General features: G+C 52.2%; 1 protein-coding gene across 12 annotated transcripts in view; it reads right to left on the bottom strand.

Annotated features, from left to right (window-relative positions):
* Tle3 (TLE family member 3, transcriptional corepressor) overlaps nt 1–19227 on the bottom strand; it is a 48039-nt gene that overhangs the window by 21726 nt on the left and 7086 nt on the right. For 7 of the 12 annotated variants that reach the window (XM_052763019.1, XM_052763047.1, XM_052763036.1 and 4 more), the window contains exons 5-6: nt 5307–5369; nt 3746–3820 (exon numbers count right to left, since the gene is read on the bottom strand). In XM_052763019.1, coding sequence (XP_052618979.1) covers nt 3746–3820; nt 5307–5369 — 138 coding nt within the window. Of the gene's footprint in view, nt 1–3715; nt 3821–5306; nt 5370–19227 lie in introns of all 12 variants that reach the window. The other 5 variants (XM_052762979.1, XM_052763001.1, XM_052762995.1 and 2 more) reach the window with 1 other exon arrangement.

Here is a 19227-nt window from a genome sequence, read left to right as displayed (position 1 = left end):
ACTTCTCCATCCTTGACCATTTCACGACAAAAAACACACATCAGAGCTCATGTCCCCGTGATGGTTCCTGGACACTCCATCCCTGAGTGCCTAGAGCCCGTGGTCTGGGATTGGCAGGTGTGGCTGGAAGCAGAGGCTGCTGGGAGATCTTGCTTGAAGAGCATGTGTAACCGGATTACACACCTCACGCTTCATGCTTCTGCTAGCTGATTAGATGCTTCGGTTCTGAGGTTCATAATTTGAGTTAAACTTAGGGAAGTTGTCTAACCGCTTCAATTCCAGAGCCAAACAGGCCAAGAGCTGCACCAGAGGAAGCAGACAGGGTCCAAATAACAGGATTCCTCTCTACCCCCGAGGATGGGGAAGAGCAGGTCTTGCACCCAGCTCAGTGGGTACCCAAGGCTCCCCGCAGCATTAGAGCTTTTGGGCTTGGCGATAGTTTTTAAAGGTCACAAGGATCTTTGCTATCCCCACTTCAGAGACAGGGGACAGCCACAAAGGCCAACTAACTCCACTACGCAGCAGCAATGTGAGCCAAGATTCCTAACTCTGCATTCCTCTGCTTTACCTCAGCCTCTGGGTTCACAGAAGCTGATGCTAAGGCAGCCTCTCCACAACTCTGTCCCTTCTAAACTTCCACCACCTGAGTCCTGCTCAGCCTGTCACCTCACTGTCACCTCCCGGAGTGAAGACAGACAGGAAGCCCTGGGACGGCTTCACAGACCTTACATAGTCTGGGACAAGCTACAACTCCAAACTCCCTCCTCCTCTTAAGAAAAATATCAAGTCAACATTTCACATACAACCCCTAAATAATTCTCTCGGCAGTCCAGACCAAGTAGCCAAGCGCCCACCATCTCCGGTGCCAAGGCCTCGGGTCCACCACAGAACCTTGCATGAAGCAAGTTCTGGAAGAGACTCCATCTCTAGGCCCACCATCCCCAAGGGGATATGAGTTCCCTAGGGACCAAATGGGAGCTGAGGAAGGTTTGGCCAGCAGCCAAAGTCCCTTCACCTGTCCGTCCTTTCTGCTCTCCACACATACCTTCCGAATCTTGGGTGTGTCCTGTCAGATCTTAGAGGAAGACCCCTGGGAGACCGCAACCCTGTGACATGCTTCTGGCTGCATCCATGCTCCAGATATTGCTAGAAGCCCAGCTAAATGAGGACTTTAGACTCCAACTCCATGTCAGGAGGCCACGATCAGCTGACTGGAGCCAGGTGCGCCACTAGAGACCCTGCTAGTCCTTTCTACATGAGGAGATCTCAGACTGGAGGCATGGCCCTGCCTGTGTCCTTATCTTAGCAGGGTGGCTCCCTTCTCTCCTCCAGGAGAAAAGAAACAAGCCCCTCGCTGGAGGGCAGTCAAGCACAGCTCCCCAGTACCAAGCACGGCTCGCCCCAGCTGCTGGCAATTCCTGCCTTGTGAGGCTCTGTCAGGCGCGGAGCGATTAGACTGCTGCCTGCCTAATGACAGGGCGATGGCCGCACTCACTCGGAGCCCAAGAAGCAATTACCTTGAAAATGGGGGTCACAGGCCCCACTCGTGGGCCTTAATTGAATTCCAATATCTGCCTAGGGCTGCCTTGACCTAACTTGTAGCTTCCTAAACGCGACTTCAAGGAACTGGAGAAAATCCAATGGTGCTGCTTCCCAATTTTACTATTTTCTTAAAAAAAAAAAAAAAAAAAAAAAAAAAAAGTATGTTCCTATGTGGATTTTAATTCCAAAGAGGGAGGGAGAGGGGAAGGAAGTCAACTGTAACCCCTAGAGACAGGTGGAAGAACTCGCCCTGGAGACCCTAAGGAGAGGACTGGAAGGGAATGAGGACAAGGAGCTGGACGAGAGAGACTTCTGAAGACATCCGGGGGCTTATCCCACCTACACTCCCTGTACCACCCTTGCAGGACCCAGGCCGGGCACAGGGATGCTCGAGGCAGGCAGAAAGAGCCCGCTCTCAGGTTGTCTTGATGGCTAAATCTCTGTGAAATAACGGCACCGGACCAAGCCAGTGGTTTGCAACCAGAGGCCCTTTTGTCCATTTGGAGACATTTTGGGTGCATAAGGGTGTGTGTGTATGGCGGGGGAGGGGTTGCTATCACACTCAGGGGGTACAGAGCAAGGTTGTTGCTGAGTATCTAAAAATGCACAGGGCAACAAAGAATTCTCAGGTTCTAGATTTCAACCCAGACCGTGGGTTCTGTGTTCCAGTAAATTACACCCCACCCCACCCCCACATCCTTCTCAGTAAAAGGGGGACTTTTGGGAAGAAGGGGTTCAGAGGAAGTGGGAAGACACGAGTAGGGGGAAGGGCAGTGAGGTGGTTCAGCGGGTGGAAACGCCTCCGGCCAAACCTGACAACTGGAGTTTGATTACGGGGTCCCACACAGTGGAAGGAGAGAACTGGCTTCCTGCATATCATCCTTCCACAGCCAACACACATGCTGCGACATGTATGACCACACACGAGTTCAATAATAAATGGAAAAGAATACTTTTACAGAAGAGGGTAGTGGGGTGAACAGGATCAGACTACACTGCTGTGGGATGTTCTGTATGGCAAATGTGTTGCTGATTAGTCAATAAATAAAACACTGATTGGCCATTGGCTAGGCAGGAAGTGTAGGCGGGACAAGGAGGAGAATAAAGCTGAGAAGTGGAAGGCTGAGTCAGAGAGACACTGCCTGCTGCCAGGATGACAAACAGCATGTGAAGATGCCGGTAAGCCACAAGCCATGTGGCAAGGTATAGATTAATGGAAATGGATTAATTTAAGCTGTAAGAACAGTTCGCAAGAAGCCTGCCACGGCCATACAGTTTGTAACCAATATAAGTCTCTGTGTTTATTTGGTTGGGTCTGAGCAGCTGTGGGACTGGCAGGTGAGAGAGATTTATCCTGACTGTGGGCCAGGCAGGAAAACTCTAGCTACACTACACTATATGTATGATGAAATTACCAGAGAACAAACTTTTTAAAGTATTTCTGAACCCTGGGCTAGACAATCACAGAAGATACTTCAAGCTTTAAAGCACCGTGGCTTCTCTCCCTGGGGCGCTGCTTCCCAGCACCAAGCCTCTTGGCTCTTCCCACACAGCAGGCAGGGCTGACTTTCCCCTCAGCACCGCCAAGAAGCAAAACAGGCTTAAGTCCTCCTCGGTCCCCAGCAGCTCCCACAGGAACTAACACCGGGAGGAACCACTGAACTGCCTGTGCCAGAGGCCTCATCCAGGTTCCACCGGGGTGTACAGCTGATATTCAAAAGGACGTATGAAAGAGTGCTCAGCCATGCAGCCCAGCGCATGGAGCAGCAAGACCCCAACCCCAAGACTGTCACAGCACCGTGCACATAAATAAACAGCAGAGATGGTTCTGACCCCAGGAGGCCAAAGAAGGGCAGCCCAGCCTTGGGGAGCGGGGAGGGGAGGCAGCAGCCAGGCACTGATCAGCACCTTCTGCAAGTCAGAGGCACAAGATGCCCGGGGATGTGGAAGCGAATGACATTATAGGTAGATAGACTCGAGATGTGTCTGGGATTTCTTTAGGTTGGGGACTAGGAGACGATGGTGAAGCCACTGTGGAAAGAGCCCAGTGGATCCAAGGCCTCAGCTGCCTAGGGAAGCTGTGGGCCAGGGGGCTGCCATTCTTTGAGAGCACCGAAGGTCAGAGTTCATCTCTGGTCATGGTAAATGAGAGGAATAAAAGGGCTATACACACGGTGAGAGGCAGATTGGGGAGTCCACGTACCCCGATGATGGCGTTCAGCTCCGTCATGGTGACCTGCTTGGCGCGTTCCACTGCCTGGGCCACTTGCTGCTGATGCTGGGGGGACATAAAGCATCATCAGGTGTGGCCCTCTTCAACAGCCTCCATCACTGGGCACCGGGAGCCTCTAGGACCCTTTCCCAGAGAAGACAGAAAGAGACCCACTCAACAGGCCCAGGACGCAGGGACGAAGGTCTAAATGATGTCCCTTTCTTCTATCAGTCTTTTCAATGAGAACGGAGGGCTTTCTAAGGAAAGCAGAGATGAGTACCACAGATGGCTACTGGCCCACGACCTCCTCAGCCTCACATACAGGGAAACCTTTATTCTATGCAATATGAACATCAGCTGCATGTTACATATTGGAGGGATTATTTTCTAGGCATGGTACCATGGACTGTAATCACACAGGGCATCGAATTTCAGGACTTGCACCTGGAGTGGCTAGTGGTGACTGAAACAGAACATGGGGGATTTACATTCAAAGGCCTAAGAAGAACTGTGAATCTGATCTTTGGCTACCAAAAGGGAAAGCCAAGAGTCTAGCTAGGAAAAATAAAGTGAAAATGGCTGAAGACACTCTAACAGGGTCTCAGGACTTCTGAAGGCAATGATGTGCTGGTGTGGACTTGAAATTCTAACCAATACTCCACCCTGGTGTGGGGAGGCTATGGGAAACCTTTGTACTTTCCGCTCAATCTTGCCAAACCTAAATCTGTTCTCGAAAAACTAAAGTCTATTATTAAAAATTAAGTGCCACATATTCCCTGAGGTAGCACCAACCCAACACAATGTCACCTCCCTTACTGGGTACGCCAGGCACCGCCATATCTAATTCTTCTATTTATTTAGTCAGAACCTGGTCACCATCTCAGATTCAGAACTCCACCAGGGAGCTAATACAGTCCCAGCGACCAAGGAGAATGGAGGGTGGATCCTGGCCCTGCTTGTGCTGGGATCAGACAGGACAGAAACAGGGGCCAGTGAGGTCAACCCATCAGTCTTTCCCATACCTCTGGAGCCTCTTTGGAGATTCTTCCCTCACAAGGCTCCAGAGTCCAGCCCTTGCCTCCAGTGGGGGTTCTCTCAAGCGTCAAGTAACAAGACTCGCATGTCATTCCTCTGGAGAGGATACCTTGCACCTGGGGAGCCAGCACCCCACACAGGGTCCGACCTTTGCCACCACCAACCAGCCAGCCTGGTTGGTGAACCTGGTTGGAACCAGGTACAGGAACTATTCCCAGGAAAGCAGAGGCCAGTGAGGATGTGCAGGTAGGACATTGGTCATGGTGCCCATCACTGCTGCAGATGAAGACCAAGACCCTCCTCTTCAGACTCAGGTGTGGCAGAGGACCATTCTCCCATTGAAAAAGGAGCACGTGGTCCCTGTGATATGACCCCCGCCCCCTGATGGGCTGGAGAAGGCTTGTTAATCCCATCAGCTGGATCAGTATGATAGACAGGGCTGAGCTCGGGCTGTAGAGAGATCTGGCCACACTGTGCTGCCCTGGGCAGAGGAGGAGGAAACAGAAGAAGGTCTTACCTCTTGGGACAGGAAAGGCATGATCTGGGCTAAAATTGTGTTCAGTCTCTTTGCAATCTCTGTCTGCAAAGGAAACAGAGACCACAAATAAATCAAGTCACTGAAACGACAAGTCAAAGTAGTACATGTTGCGTGCACACAAACCCACCCGCATGAACGCACGCACGCACACACGCCTGCCCACTGCAGCCCCTTACTATGGGCTCCATGATCACATTTTAGAATGCTCCCAGTTCATAGAGGAGGTAGCCTATGCTAGGCGGGTCACAAGGGACATCCTCTATGGAGAATCCCTACTATATCAAAACAAAAACCACTCCACATTCCAGAAAACCCATGACAAAACTGAAATCTAGTGTTGAAAGAACCACTCTGCCCAATGACGCTCCAAACTGCAGAGGTCAAAGGCACTAGAGCCCCTGGGCATCACAGAGTGAAAGGCTCTCCCAGAGTCAGCCTCACATGTAGCGGTACGTGGGGCTCCCTCACCTTCTGCTTCCACCATCCTTCTAACCCTGGCAGAACAGTCAGAAAACACAGCAGTAGGTCTTCAGTTCTTACGGCCTAGTCTAAGAATGGAACCCAGTGGTTCCTTATACCCTCAAACAGGCTGGTCACAGAACAGCAGAATATTCTCTGTCCCCCCAGCCTCCCAGCCAAGCCCATGTTTAGAATACCAAGCGCTTCCGGCGGGACTATGTGTGACTCAGATCTCAGATCAAGAGTGCTGCTAAATGGTTAACTAAGCCCGACAGGAAGGCCTGGGACGCTGACAGATGACTCTTGGAATTGACTTTCTTATCTTGTCTGAATCCTGAGCAGCCAGGACTAAGGTCTCAGAGCAGCCTTCAAAGCTTTCATCAGCACGCAGCGATCTTTCAGACAAAACCATGACAACAGCCTTTTAAAATCCTGTGATCATCTGCATGTCAGATGATTCTGCATGCGAAATCTAGTGTGCCTCAGTTAAACAATGCCCTCTGAAGCCTCACCAACAGAAGCTGGCCTTGGGGAATTCCTGGGGCCAGCTCCCTTTCCACCTCTGGGCACTAAAAAAAAAATGTCTCTGGTTTGTGGAGAGAACAGAACTGACAAGAGCCTAATGGGCTTTGGCAGCCCTGTGTCCTATGACTGCAAGGGCCAGGCAATCCAATCCAGAGAACCTGTCTACCATAGTACACATTCCTGGGTGGAGAGAGGGCCATGATGGAACACTTGGGTCTCCTCAGGAATAGGGCCAGATGTCCCAGCAGGCACTGCTCCGGGCATTTGTACCAGAACAATTCTTTACTGTGAAGGCCTGTCCTTCAGACTCCAGACCAACTGCATTAGTATGGTCCCCAATTTCCAAGCTTTCTTGGGTAGGAGCAAGTAGCATTCCAGCTGAGAGCTGGTAGGACCCACATTTGCACAATGGTGGCAGAGAGCAATAAGAACTCCACACACCAAGGTTTCTCAACCTTGCTGGTCCTAAATTGTTCGTTCCACTGGGCTGTTTTGTATATTGCAAAAGTCTTAACCGAAGCTTGACTCTGGCCTCTTTCCAGGGATGTCTGCCATTCATGCCACAAGGACCCTTGGAGGATCACTTTGTATAGCCTCAATCAGACCACATAAACAGGAAGAAGCGTACCCCCAAACCAGGGCCCTTCCCACTTGTTCTTCGTCCACAATGAGTAGAGAAGGGGGATGAAATACAGGTGAGAGCCAGAGGTCTAAAATCAATGAGCTAGCCTGGTTCTCACTCTTAACCAACAGAGAACGAATTTGCTCATGTCATATGTGCTAGTGAAGGATGGGAGGACCTATCAAGAGCGAACACCAGCCCAGCAGCCCAGCTGCTGAGGTGGCACACCGGCCCAAGGACTCTTGCCTCGAACACCCAGGGTGGCAATGACGGGAAAACAGTACGCGCTCAATAAATCTGTGGGTCTGGAAAACAGTACGTGCTCAATAAATAAGCTGGCCAGAGAGTAACATTACTAGTATTTATTCTCTTTCCTGGTGTGTCTGTGTGGTACATGCACGCTGTCTGTGCCTGTGCAGGTCAGAGCCTGACACTAGTGTCTTTCCCTTTACCTTCCATCTGATGTTTTGAGACAGATCTCTACTGAATCTGGGGCTCTCCAGTTCAGCTAGGCTGGCAAGCCAATGAGCTCCTAGGATCCTCCTGACTCTACAAACCCTAGTACTGGGCATTAGTGACTGTATTAGCCATCTCCCCAGCCCCACTCTGTGTGTGTGTGTGTGTGTGTGTGTGTGTGTGTGTGTGTGTGTATAGACTTCATGTTGTAGCGTGTCTGTGGCCAGGATTCCCGATGTGAGCAGCATCTGTGAGAGGGGCTGTGGTGGGCAAAGTGTTGACAGACCAGTGGAAAGGGGGTGGGGGTGGGCAGTGGCTCAAGCTCTTTACCAACAGGGTGAAAGTATATGCTTAGCCAGGCCAACCACAAGCCAGTTCACTGGGTCTCTCGTTGCCCCATCAATTCCCCACATACACAGGCAGGAAGGCAGAGGCCGACTCTGATCCCTGCCGGCCATCTGACCTACTAGAGCTCACAATGGTTTCAGAACTTATATCCTCTAAAGCAGGTTAAGGGTCAGGGTCTTGGCCGTTAGAGAAAATTAAACAGAGTTGCCCTTCCTCTTCCCCACACCTGTAGCAAGCTTGTGCCCACCAGTTTCCTACAGGAAACTTCTCACACCTTGCCAGGTCCAAAGCCCAGTATCCTGTCGTTAAGAAAAGGGATCCAGGGCAGGAGAAATGGCTCAGTGGTTAAGAGTACCAGCTGCTCTTCCAGAGGACCGGGGTTCAATCCCCAGCTCTCAAATGGCAGCTCACAACTGTCTGTAACTCCAGTTCCAGGAGATCCGACACCCTCACACAGACATACATGCAAGGCAAAACACCAAAGCACATGAAATAAAATTTTAAAAAGTGGGGGGAGGGAATCCCCTGGGATTTTGCATAGCCATGCTCAAGTCAAGGCCTGGAATCCTAGCCACCAAGTGACCAAAGCTGGATTGCTCAGGAGCCCTGTGGGTGGCTGAGGCTAAGCTGTCACTCCATGTCACCGGTCCTCCTACTCCACCCATCTTCCACAAACACTGACTAAGCACAAGAGCTATAGAACAACACCAGAGACAAGAACCTCTAGAGGCCTGTGGTACTGACACCCAAGCTCAAGCGTGATAGAGAGGCCGCTGGCTGGCAGGAAGGATTGAGACAAGTCACCAGGAGCACTTGGGGGGCGGGGCAAGCCTCTGGAATATGCCTGGAGAACTTTTATAACCACCAGGCTTCCCTGTCTGGGGCTTGTGTTTGCTTCCGTTTCCTGTCCTGCCTCACAGCACGAGCAGTCGGCTACTACACCTTTCTTTGTCTGCTCTCCACAGAGAAGCACAGACTCGGCCTTCCCCATCGTGTACCCAGCCTGCTCGGTACTCCAACGAGCCCAGAGATGGGTAAAAAAAAGCTATTTACCAATTTCTTGGGAGGGTCCATGTTAGAGCAGTGGTTCTCAACCTGTGGGTCACGACCCCTTTGGGGGGATACAAACAACCCTTTCACAGGGGTCACATATCAGATATCCTGCGCATCAGATATTTACATTATGATTCACAACAGTAGCAAAATTACAGTTATCAAGTAGCAATGAAGACAATTTTATGGTTGGGGTCACCACATGAAGAACTATACCAAAGGGTCGCAGCGTTAGGAGTTGAGAACCATGTGCTAGAGGAAGGGGAACGAGCTGCCCAGACAGAACCACTCTTGAGAATAACAGGGAAACATTGACCAAGCCGACTGCCACCAGCACTCTGTGTACATGTCAACTGTCACAGCCCTGCCGGAAGGCACCTACCAACAATCTCTATTTTCCAGATGGGGAAACTGACACGCAGCAATTAAGCTACTCCACTAAATGACTTCCGGCCAGGAAGCCAAATTTCAGTAGGCTGAGACAGCTCAGAGAAATGTTTTTGAAAGAAAATCGACCGTCGAGGCTAATGATTGACAGCATTTCTGATTACAACAGCTGTCCAAACAGCATTTGATCCAACTCAAACAACCTCTAAGCACTCGCTCCAAAAAAAGGGGGACAAGAATCTCGACGTGTGATTTCAACAATTAGGACAGGTCCCACACTACAAGCTGGAGCTAGAGTGTGTGCTAGAAAACTCCCAGCGCTCAGGCACAATCTGTTACCAGTGTGGCAGCTGGGGTCCGGCGAGCCCGACCCCTCCTCCCCACCTCTTGGGGACACAAGGCATCTCTGCCTGTGAGTCCCAACTTCAGATGCACCTGCGAGGTGGCGGGAGGGGAGGGTGGCTTGCTTTGAACATTCTAGCGAAAGGTGTCTGGGGAGGCTGCTCTGGCCTTTCAAGGTGCTTTTTATGTACAGTTCAAAGGTGGCGGCGCTGGCGGTGGAAAGACACTGTTACTAATCTCTGAGATACAGACAGATGCAGCCAGGGAAGGGCCTGGGTCCCTTTCAGAGTCTGCGCTACCAACTGGGCGCTGGGGAGGAACATCTGCCCCGAGTCTCTGTTGAGATTGTTAGGCAAATAAACGACAGAAAACAAGATAGTGGGGGGCAAGTGTAATTTCCCAAAGAGCAATCTGTTCCCTGTGCCTCTGGAGCGCCCGTTTGACGCTGCTCTCCTTATTAAAGCAAGACCTCTGGACGTCTGGCCGAAAGCTGAGGATACTTGAACACCCTGTAAGTGCGTGCCTGGAAGAGCGGTCTGCTACTGCATCTGCTCCAACTTCAGACCACCCCTGACCCTTGATCTATGACACTGAGTTAAGGGGAGGAGGGAGTCAACTCTTGGTCCTCACCCCCAGCCCTCACGTGCTGCGGCGGCTGGCCTCCAGCGTGATCCCGTCAGTCTTTGGCCCGTTTGCCTCCTCTAACTGACCACGCTCGACACAGTGCAGTGTCTCTGACAGGCACTCCACTAGACTGTCTCACTGCTAGTTAGCTGTAAACTGCCTGGTCGCCTGTACCGGCGGACTCTGAGAGCACATTCCATTTTCCCTCAGCCAGACCAGACACAAGGTGGGGGAGAGACCTGCCATGTGAAGGAGCTCCGGAACCTCTAAAGCTGGAAGAAATGGCCCCGCGCCTACTCCCGGATGTCTCCAACCAGTTTAGGCAAACCACTTCCCTTCTCCAGGCTTTTCATTTTACCTGGAAGAGGCAAGGGCAGACCAGGCGGCTCATTTAGGTCCCGGGGGCCAGAGTCAGACTCTAGACCGCCACACGCTTCTGAATGGCCCGACTTCCCACTTCCTCAGACAGCTCTGCGAAACAGAGCACCACATAAATGCCTACATGAAAGAGCCGTGGGGCTGTACCAAGCCACACCCTGACAGCTGGATGAGTGAGTACTCGACAGTGGGCGGGCCTGCTGTGGTGCTGGCTAGGGCTGGGCCCTGGCGTCGTATCTTCTCAAGCTTTTCGTCCAACTGTCCAACACTTCCACTGCATACAACCGCCCTAGAGGCTTCCGCAAGGTAAACATGATGGCCAGTATTATCAACCTGACCGGCTCTGGCATCCCCTAGGAGACAAACCTCTGCACGTGCCAGTGAGAGACTCTGGGTGGGGATGAGGTGGTAGAAAGGCTGAGCCTACATGCAGGCTGGCCTATGCTATCCTGTGAGCTGGGGTCCTGAACTATGGAAAAAGGAGAAAGTAAGCAGGGCGCCAGCACTCGCTTTCCTGTTGCAGAAGAATAGGACCAGATGCCCCCTGCTGCCGTGCCCCCCCCCCCCACGACCAACTGTACCCTCAATCTAGGAGCCAAGATAAACCCTTCCTTCCGTAACTGGCTTTCTGCGTGTGCATGCTGTATGCACGTTTGTGTGCAGGCGTGCGTGTGTGTGTGAGCGTGTGTGTGCACATGGAGGCCAGAGGTCAACTTGGAGCTGTCTTCCCTGACCTTATTTTTTGAGACAGGGTCTCTCTCACTGAACCTTGAACTCATCAATTTGGCCATGCCGGCTGTGAACTTTAGGGAGTCAGCTTGTCTCTGTCCCTTTCCCCCGGCTGGAATCACACAAGCGCTTTGGCAGGTGTTGGGATCCGAACTCAGGTCCTCATGTCTGCAGAGCAGGTGTTTTACCAACTCAGACATCTCCCAACCCCCTTCCGTTGCTTTGGTCAAGGTGTTTTGTGACACCAACGGGACGCCGGCTGATACAAGCAGTGGTGACACCTCTCTAAGGACCTCCTGGACAGATCTTGAGGTGTACAAAGAAACACTCCTTCATCAAAACTCTCATTTATTTACTGGGATGTAGCACCATGTCTGCTGGGTGGGCAAAGGGCTGTCCAGCCCAACCAGGCTCCCGGTGAGACCTCTAAAATAAGGGTGTCTTCCTTGGAGATCAGGACAGTGTCCTGGACAGTCGCGATGTGAGTCTAGACACCCATTTGCAGATACATGGGAGAAAGACAAGGAACAGACGCCTGCCTACCTGAAGTGCGAGCAAAGCCCTACAGAACCAATGATTTCCGTTCCAACTGTGTCCAGCCTGCTGATGTGATCTCTGGAAAGCCCAGTCCTGTCTCAGGACCTCCGGTTAATCCTCTAGACTCCTGCATCTGAGGTGGGGCATCAGATCAGCTCTGGGATTCCCCAACTTGAATCAAGTTTTACCTGGTTCTCTGGGTAACTAAAGAGAACCTGCTTCATCCTGCATTAAACGGAGAGGAGTCTGGGGTGGGAGCTGTGTAAAGATGGAACTGACTCTGGGCCAAGCTTCATAACCACCCAGCAACCAAGGATTAGAAGATTCCAGAACAAAGTGGCTGGGCAATCTTGACTGGACATATCCCTTGTATTTCCTAGGCACTTCTAAATGAATAGCCCCTCAATTATTGACTAAGCTGGTACCCTTGGCTAGGCAGTTTCTCCACGGGTTGAGCCAGGTGGTATTTATCAACAAAGGAAGGACAATAGGGGAGGGGGAGGGGCAAGGCGGCTAACAAAAGCCAGGGTGGTGTTCCCAGGCCCCATTCCCTCCACGCCACAGCCCCTGCTGAGGAGTGAGAAAGGGATAAATGATCCACTTAGCAGCCTGGGAGATGATGCTTGCCGCTTCTGGGGCAGAAAAAAGGCGGGGGGGGGGCGGGGGGGCGGGTTTACATCACAGATTGCTTGGTGATAGGTGAGCCTCTTTAAAGGCTCTCTTAGCACTGACATATTGATTAAATTATATATAACTACAACACCATTAAATATTTACGCCCTCTGAAGAAGCCTGCTGGGGTCTTTATGCTAGGAAGACTGAGTACGAGGAAGGGCCTGTGCCTCCACATGACCCCAAAGACCTTTGTCTTATACAGGGCCAGAATGGCAAGGCTAGCCTGGGGTGGACGCCTCATGCAGCAGCCCCTGTGCCCTTCCCCTGAGAGGAAGGAAGTCACACGGGCTTCCCAGAGCCTGGGGTTTCTGAGTGGTGACATGACCCTTCTAGGCACTTCCCTGAAAGAAATTAGCCTTCCTTGTTCTTGTAAGAAGTCTACATGCCAGGCAAGCGAGCGGGGGAGGGGCTGAGTGGGAAGGAACTGCAGCCCAGTCCCGGAGGGCTGTCCTTGCTGTCCTGGGCCTGTTTCTGCAGCATGGAGGAGGTGTGGGCAGGGGTATAACACACTGAGAGCTCTCTGATAGGCCCAGGTGCCAAGCACAGGAGCACCCACAGGGCCATGGAGGCACTGCACATCGGAAGGCGGAACTGAGCCCAGATGACAGCCCACGTCCCCCCACCCCCACCCCCAGAGCTCTAAGACTTTCATTTCTCTGACTCTCACTTTCCATCCACCCAGCTTCCTGTTAACAAGATCCAATAATCTTTAAATATTTGTTCACTTTAATTTCTTGGTTCCCAAACACATTAAACTGCTTGCCTCCCGCCCCCTACGAAGGGAGACAGCGCTCAAAGAGCTCGCTTGTATGGACAGAACAGAGGGAGCTTTTCAGATTACACCTTCCCCCAAGCTGCCCACTCATCCCAGGAGCCCCCCTCCCCTTTCCTCCGCCTCCCCTCGGATAACCCCCTGTTCCCTCCCCCACCTTCCCAGACTCCATTGGCCAACTCCTGTGAGGAGGAAAAATTCTCAATTCATCCCTGTAGGGTTGCCATGGCAACCCCCAGCCACCTAATCCCCCCTTGGAGCATTATGCAAATCTCCCCCTTGCCCCTCAACAGGCTGTAAAAGTCACATTACCCTTGCTGAGGCAGCTCATTAAATTTTGGGGGTCTCCTCACCAGGTCAGGGCTACAAATGAAACCAACTGCTTTGACATTTTGAGGACAGGGGCCTCTCTGGGAAACGGAGGTAGCATGAAGGGAAAATCGAGGTGGTATGCAGCAGACTGAGTAGGCAGAAACAGAGCCCTATTCTATTAGAGCTCACAAGCCTGGAGCACATCCCCTCCTTAAATTAAAATTCAGAGGGTCAACGGGTCTCCTTTCCTCAAGTAAGTTGAGGCATTTTACAGGCCATGGAAATTAAGTTGGGGCGCTCATCTCACCATCTGCTCACTCTGTAACTGATCTTCTCAGCCCACTTCACAGATGAGGTATATGAGGTCTCGAGAGGGCAAGGGGTTGCTCTCCACAGACCAAGCCAGAAGTGACCCAGTCTCCCAGCTCTAAGAACCTGATTCTTCCCTTACAGGAAGGGTCCTCTCAACCAGGGCTGATTCTGGCCCTCAGAGGACGAGACAATCAGCAATGTCAGGAAACGTGTCAGGACCACAACAGTGCTACTGACAAGCAAGGGTGGGTTAGAGCCCAGGGGAGGCTGAAGAGACCCCAGTGCATGCATTTTTACCGCAAAGACTTCTCAGCACTGGAACCAAAGCCCAAAGTGGTTCTGGGGTGGGGAATCACGATACGGCCCAGGTCAACAGATGTGGTTTCCTGACCTGACCCTGCCAATGGGTCCACCCGTGAGACCACACACAAGTCATCCAGCCCCTTCAAACAGCAGTGCACCTGCTACATGATGCTTGGGATGGTTCACATATACTGCAGGGTTGGGATGCAGAGTGGCTAGGCAACAACATGAAAGGGGCCCAAGGGACCCTGGCCCCTTCCTCTCCTCTTCATCCTCCTCCCTCTCTGGGGTCCTGGAAATTTTGAGGTTCTATCTGTCCCGCCGTGAGAACACCCTGCTGAGACCTGTCTGTGTGCACCCTGGACATCCCTTCCCATAAACCCCATGGCTCTCCCCAAAACCTGCAATGTCCAGAAAGCCACATGCCACACAGAAAAGCCACGTGCCACACAGGGGCTAGTGCAACTGGATTTAAACAGCATCTAAAACTCAGTTCCTCAGCCACCACGGGGCCACATTTCAATTGCTCGGCAGTTCGTGCAGCGAACGGCGACCATGTTGGGCAGTGAAGATACACAAGCACTTCCACACTGTGAAAACTCTGGACAACCCTGCTCCTCTCGCAGGTAGGATTACATATGCTAGCACTCACAGAAGCTCACAGAGGTCAAGTAGCTGCCCAGAGTCACGCTGGTGGGGCACAGATCAAGGGACAGAGACCCACTCTAAAGCAGCACTCTAGAGAGAGGAATTGTAGCTGGAGTTTCTCTCCGGGTCTCGCCAAGCTTGCCCCCGCAGTCTCACCAAGCCCCTGCAGTCCCGCCGCAGCCCACTTACAAAATAATCACTCAGATGCTTATACTAATGGCTCAGGCTTCTTGCTAGCTGTTCTTATATCTTAAATTAACCCATTTCCATAAATCTATACCTTGCCATGTGGCTCATGGCTTACCAGTACCTTACATGTTGCTTGTCATGGCAGCAACTGGCAGTGTCTCCTGACTCAGCCTTCCACCTCCCAGACTTCTCCTCTCTCTTTGTCCCGCCTATACTTCCTGCCTGGCTACTGGCCAATCAGCTTTCAATCATCCACAGCAGGGAATCCAGAGAATCCCATCCCCCACTCCCCATGCTCCTGGTTTTCTGCCTCTGGAGGTCCTGGACTCCATGCACAACACTCCATCCAAATCTACACATATCCTCACCGAGTCACCCATGTAAAGACAGGCTCGTCAGAAATCCTGCCCCAACCTTGTAGGCCTGGGAAATGTCCCTGAGCTTTCAATATAGGCGTCCAAGGGGTCTGCAAAGAAGGGGTCTCTTGAGAAGAAGCAGGGTAAGAATTTGGTGAAACAGCAAGGGAGGGGGGAAGCTAAAGGCTGCAGGATGTCCTCCACCCTCCTCAACCCCAGGGCGTGACGGGAAAAACTAGAGTCAACACCACAGGAGGACTGTGGCAGCGGAGGAGGGCAGCTGCGGGTGACTCTTCCTATGGGATAATGTGTGAGATCCCTGACGGGCAGAGGCAGGACCTGCTTTAACCTCCATTCCACCAGACTGGCCCCCTCCCTCCACCCCCAGGACTTCTCCAAGGCAAAGCTGCGGTCTTGTCCTGGAGAGAAACCAAAGGAAGGGGCTCTGCTAGGAAAAACAGCAGTGGTGCTTGAGACGAGCCGGGGTACCTGCGTGACCCCAGAACATTGTTCCACCCCGCTGCCATCCAACTCTACCATGCTGGTCACCCAGCCCCACGGGTCACCTGCATCCCACTGACTGTCCCTCTCCACTTGGAGGCCAGTGTGAAGGTGAGGGCACGATGCCCACTCAAATCCAAGGCTAGGGCTGACTCCACTCCCTGCACACTGGTCTACACTAAACCACCCTCCTCTTCCACTAAGCAAGTGTGTGTTGCTTATCCGACCAGCGACCTCAGTTTCAGACCCTGAGTCAAGAAAGACCTTAATATCTTGGGGAGTGGAGGCGGCCTTGCCTCAGTCTCCCTTCTCCTTCACCCGGCTGCCGGCCTGGGTGGAGTCCAAAGCCTTGAGTCAACCAGAAGGAGGTGTTCGCCCTGACCCAAGTTGTACTGCACAATCCCTTGAGACAGGACCAAGGGGAAGAGCTCTGGCTGAGTTTGTGTCTCCACCTGAGGGGAGACGGAGCCTTCCAATATAAATTAAACATGCTTAGCAGCGTCAGAGTCTTTCTCAGAATTACAAGCAACCAACCCAAACCTAAGAGAGGATGGAAAGGCAAGAGAAACAAGGCCAAGCCCTAGGAGCCCCGCCACCAAAGCCACAGTAAGGCAGACCTCACGCTTTCCTTCAGCCCAGACAGAGCAGGGTTGCCTGGCCCTTCCTCACTCCTGACCACACCTCAGCTCTATCACCTCTTCTTCTCCTGCACCTTCCCTCCCTTCCGCTTTTGACCTGATATCGGATATAATGAAAAACAAACAGAAAATACTTTCCAATCAAGGTGCAGGACACTAACCACCCGCTTTACAATATAACCTTTAGAGCTCCTAGGCCTTAGGGACCCGAGAACGCCCTGGGTGATCAGCACATGAGCAGGAGGAGAACTCTGGACTGCAGCAGGCATCCTTCTGCCTGAGTCTCCTACAAACTGGCCTATCTCCTGACTACCAGGGAGGCATCAAGGCTCAGCCAACACAAAACCACCCCGTCCCTCACAGACCTACTGCTTCACATCCCCACCCCTCTACACCCACACGGAGAGGCAGCCCCCTCTCCAGACACATATAGGTCATCTCCACACCCAGGTCTATAGGCGTCTCATACACTTGCTCTGGAAGCCAACGGCCCAGTACTTCAGACGAAAACGGCTCATCTGCTTTGCGATCAAGCGCTGCAGGAGTCTGAAGTGGCTACATTACTCTCGTCTATGACATGTGCAAAATCACCAGTTTTTGTGTCCATATGCAAAGATGTAGTAACTGTCTCCGACCGTTGGACCGTCACTCAAGAGTGGGTAAAGGAAGGGCTGGAGACATGGCTCAGCAATTAAGAGGTTAAGAGCACTGACTGCTCTTCCAGAGGACCGGGATTCAATTCCCAGCACCCACATGGCAGCTCATGACTGTCTGTAACTCCAGTTCCAGGGGATCTGATACACTCACACCAATGCACATAAAATAAAGTTAAATTGAATTTAAAAAAAAAAAAAAAAAAGAATGGGTAAAGGAAAGGGACCCAGGCTCCTACCTTTTGCCGAGAGAACTTGGCTATGGTGAGACTTGGTTATGGAGAGACTTGGTTATGGAGAGACGTGAGGACCACCTACAGCTAAACTCCAGGCTTCCCCACCTCTCTGACCTCACCCCTACCCTTCCCACAACTCGGCACTGGGTTCTTACTTCACCATCACTCATGGGGTGGCTGAGGTGCAGAGAAAGGAGGCCAGGGGCTCTGTTCAGGAAACTCTCTAAAGTTACCAGAGATCTCCTCTGGCTTCCCTCAGGCTTGGTACAGCCTTTCAATTAAGAATACCAGTCCCACACTACCTATAATCCTGGTTTCCAAACAGGCCCCTTAGACCCAAGAGCTCTTCAGTAGGAAGGGGCCTCCTGAAATCTGACCAGGCAGTAAAGCTTGGCTCCAACAACTGTTCTCCACGTCCTGTCACGGCAGCGTCTGCATTCAGCCGTTGCTCAGTAGCCCAAACCCCCCAGTCTCTGGCTGTCATATAACATGCCCAGCAAACAAAAGAATTTGAAAACTCTATAACAATCAGAACTGAGACTCCCCGCTCCCTCCTTGAGAAACTTGAGGCCCTGATGTCAGCAAGGAAAAGCGGACCCACAGTTTTGGGTCTGGAGTGAAAGATGCCTTAAACAAGCCCAATATATATCTCACTGCTCTCAGGGTAGGTCATTCCTCTCCCTAAGTTCTCTTAGCCCCAGCTGGAGGGGGGGGGGGCCTTTATTCTCAAAGGCCCAAGAAAGAGAAGGAGCCAAGAGGAGGAGAGGTACAAGAGAAAGGAAGGAAGCATCTTGGATGTGTCTCAGAGAGCATTTGTTGAAAACAAGATATTGTCCCTTTAAGCATATAAAAACAAGGCCCTTGAGCGTGCAGTTCTCACTCTGGTACACAATTATGGGTGCTTTGAGCTGTCTAGCACTACTTCAAGAGCGCTCTTAAGCCAGACTGTCAATGGCATGTTGAAAGCTATTTTGCTGGCTGCTATCATTAATAGCAAAGTGGAGAGCCGGGCTGATGAGAATTAAATATGGGGGAGGGGCAGGTCATACCCAGTCATTACAGAATTACCAGTATGAGAAAGGAGACAATGCCACTTTGGGGAATAGAGTTCAAACCAGAGCATGATGGTGGGGAAGCAGACAGGGGCGGCCGCAGACGCCCCAAGCACCCCACCCCCACCCCCACTCCATGCCAGATGGACTGGAGCCAGGCCCAGCCCGGAGAGCCATATGGGGACGGAGGGAGCCACTGAGTCGTGGTGACTGTGAGGGTGGAGAGGCCTTTGGATAATGCTGTGCTGCAAAATGTCACCACCTCGCCTCACTCCTCAAGTGCGGGGCCTCTGCCCTCCCCCCATCCATTCTTCCTGACCGTGGCTTCCTGAATGTACTTCACGGCCATCTCAGGAGCTGTTGTCACCTGGGAGCAGCTCTGGCTGCCGGCTTCTGCCTTCAACAACTCCCCTCCCACCCTCCCTTGAGACGGCCCCACTCAAGTAACAGTCCTTCTGCAGGGACATCCTCTCTGACCCGTCTCCGCTTTCCCAGGAAGAGTGAAGCAAGTGTGTCGCAGCGGCCGCCTCAGCGCTTACCTCACCGCATCGCAATTACTTATTTAGAGGCCTGATGGCCCAGCGGAGGGAATGGTGTCTCATTTGTCCGCGTAACCAAGCCCGGCCCACACCCAAGCACATCCCAGACCCCTAATAACCGTTTTGGGAAGGGATCCAACTCTCTCATTTTGCTGATGAGGAGACTGTGTGCTGAACCACAGAGAGCAGCCTGTAGACCGGCAGGCAACCCACAGTCACAACCCCCCACTTCCTTCTCAGGGCTCTATGCAGTG

Source organism: Peromyscus californicus, unplaced genomic scaffold (assembly GCF_007827085.1).
Source record: "Peromyscus californicus insignis strain IS unplaced genomic scaffold, ASM782708v3 Scaffold_11__1_contigs__length_118956290, whole genome shotgun sequence".
Lineage (NCBI taxonomy): Eukaryota > Metazoa > Chordata > Mammalia > Rodentia > Cricetidae > Peromyscus > Peromyscus californicus.
Note: the sequence above shows the minus strand (reverse complement) of the source record. Positions and strands in the feature narration are given on the sequence as shown.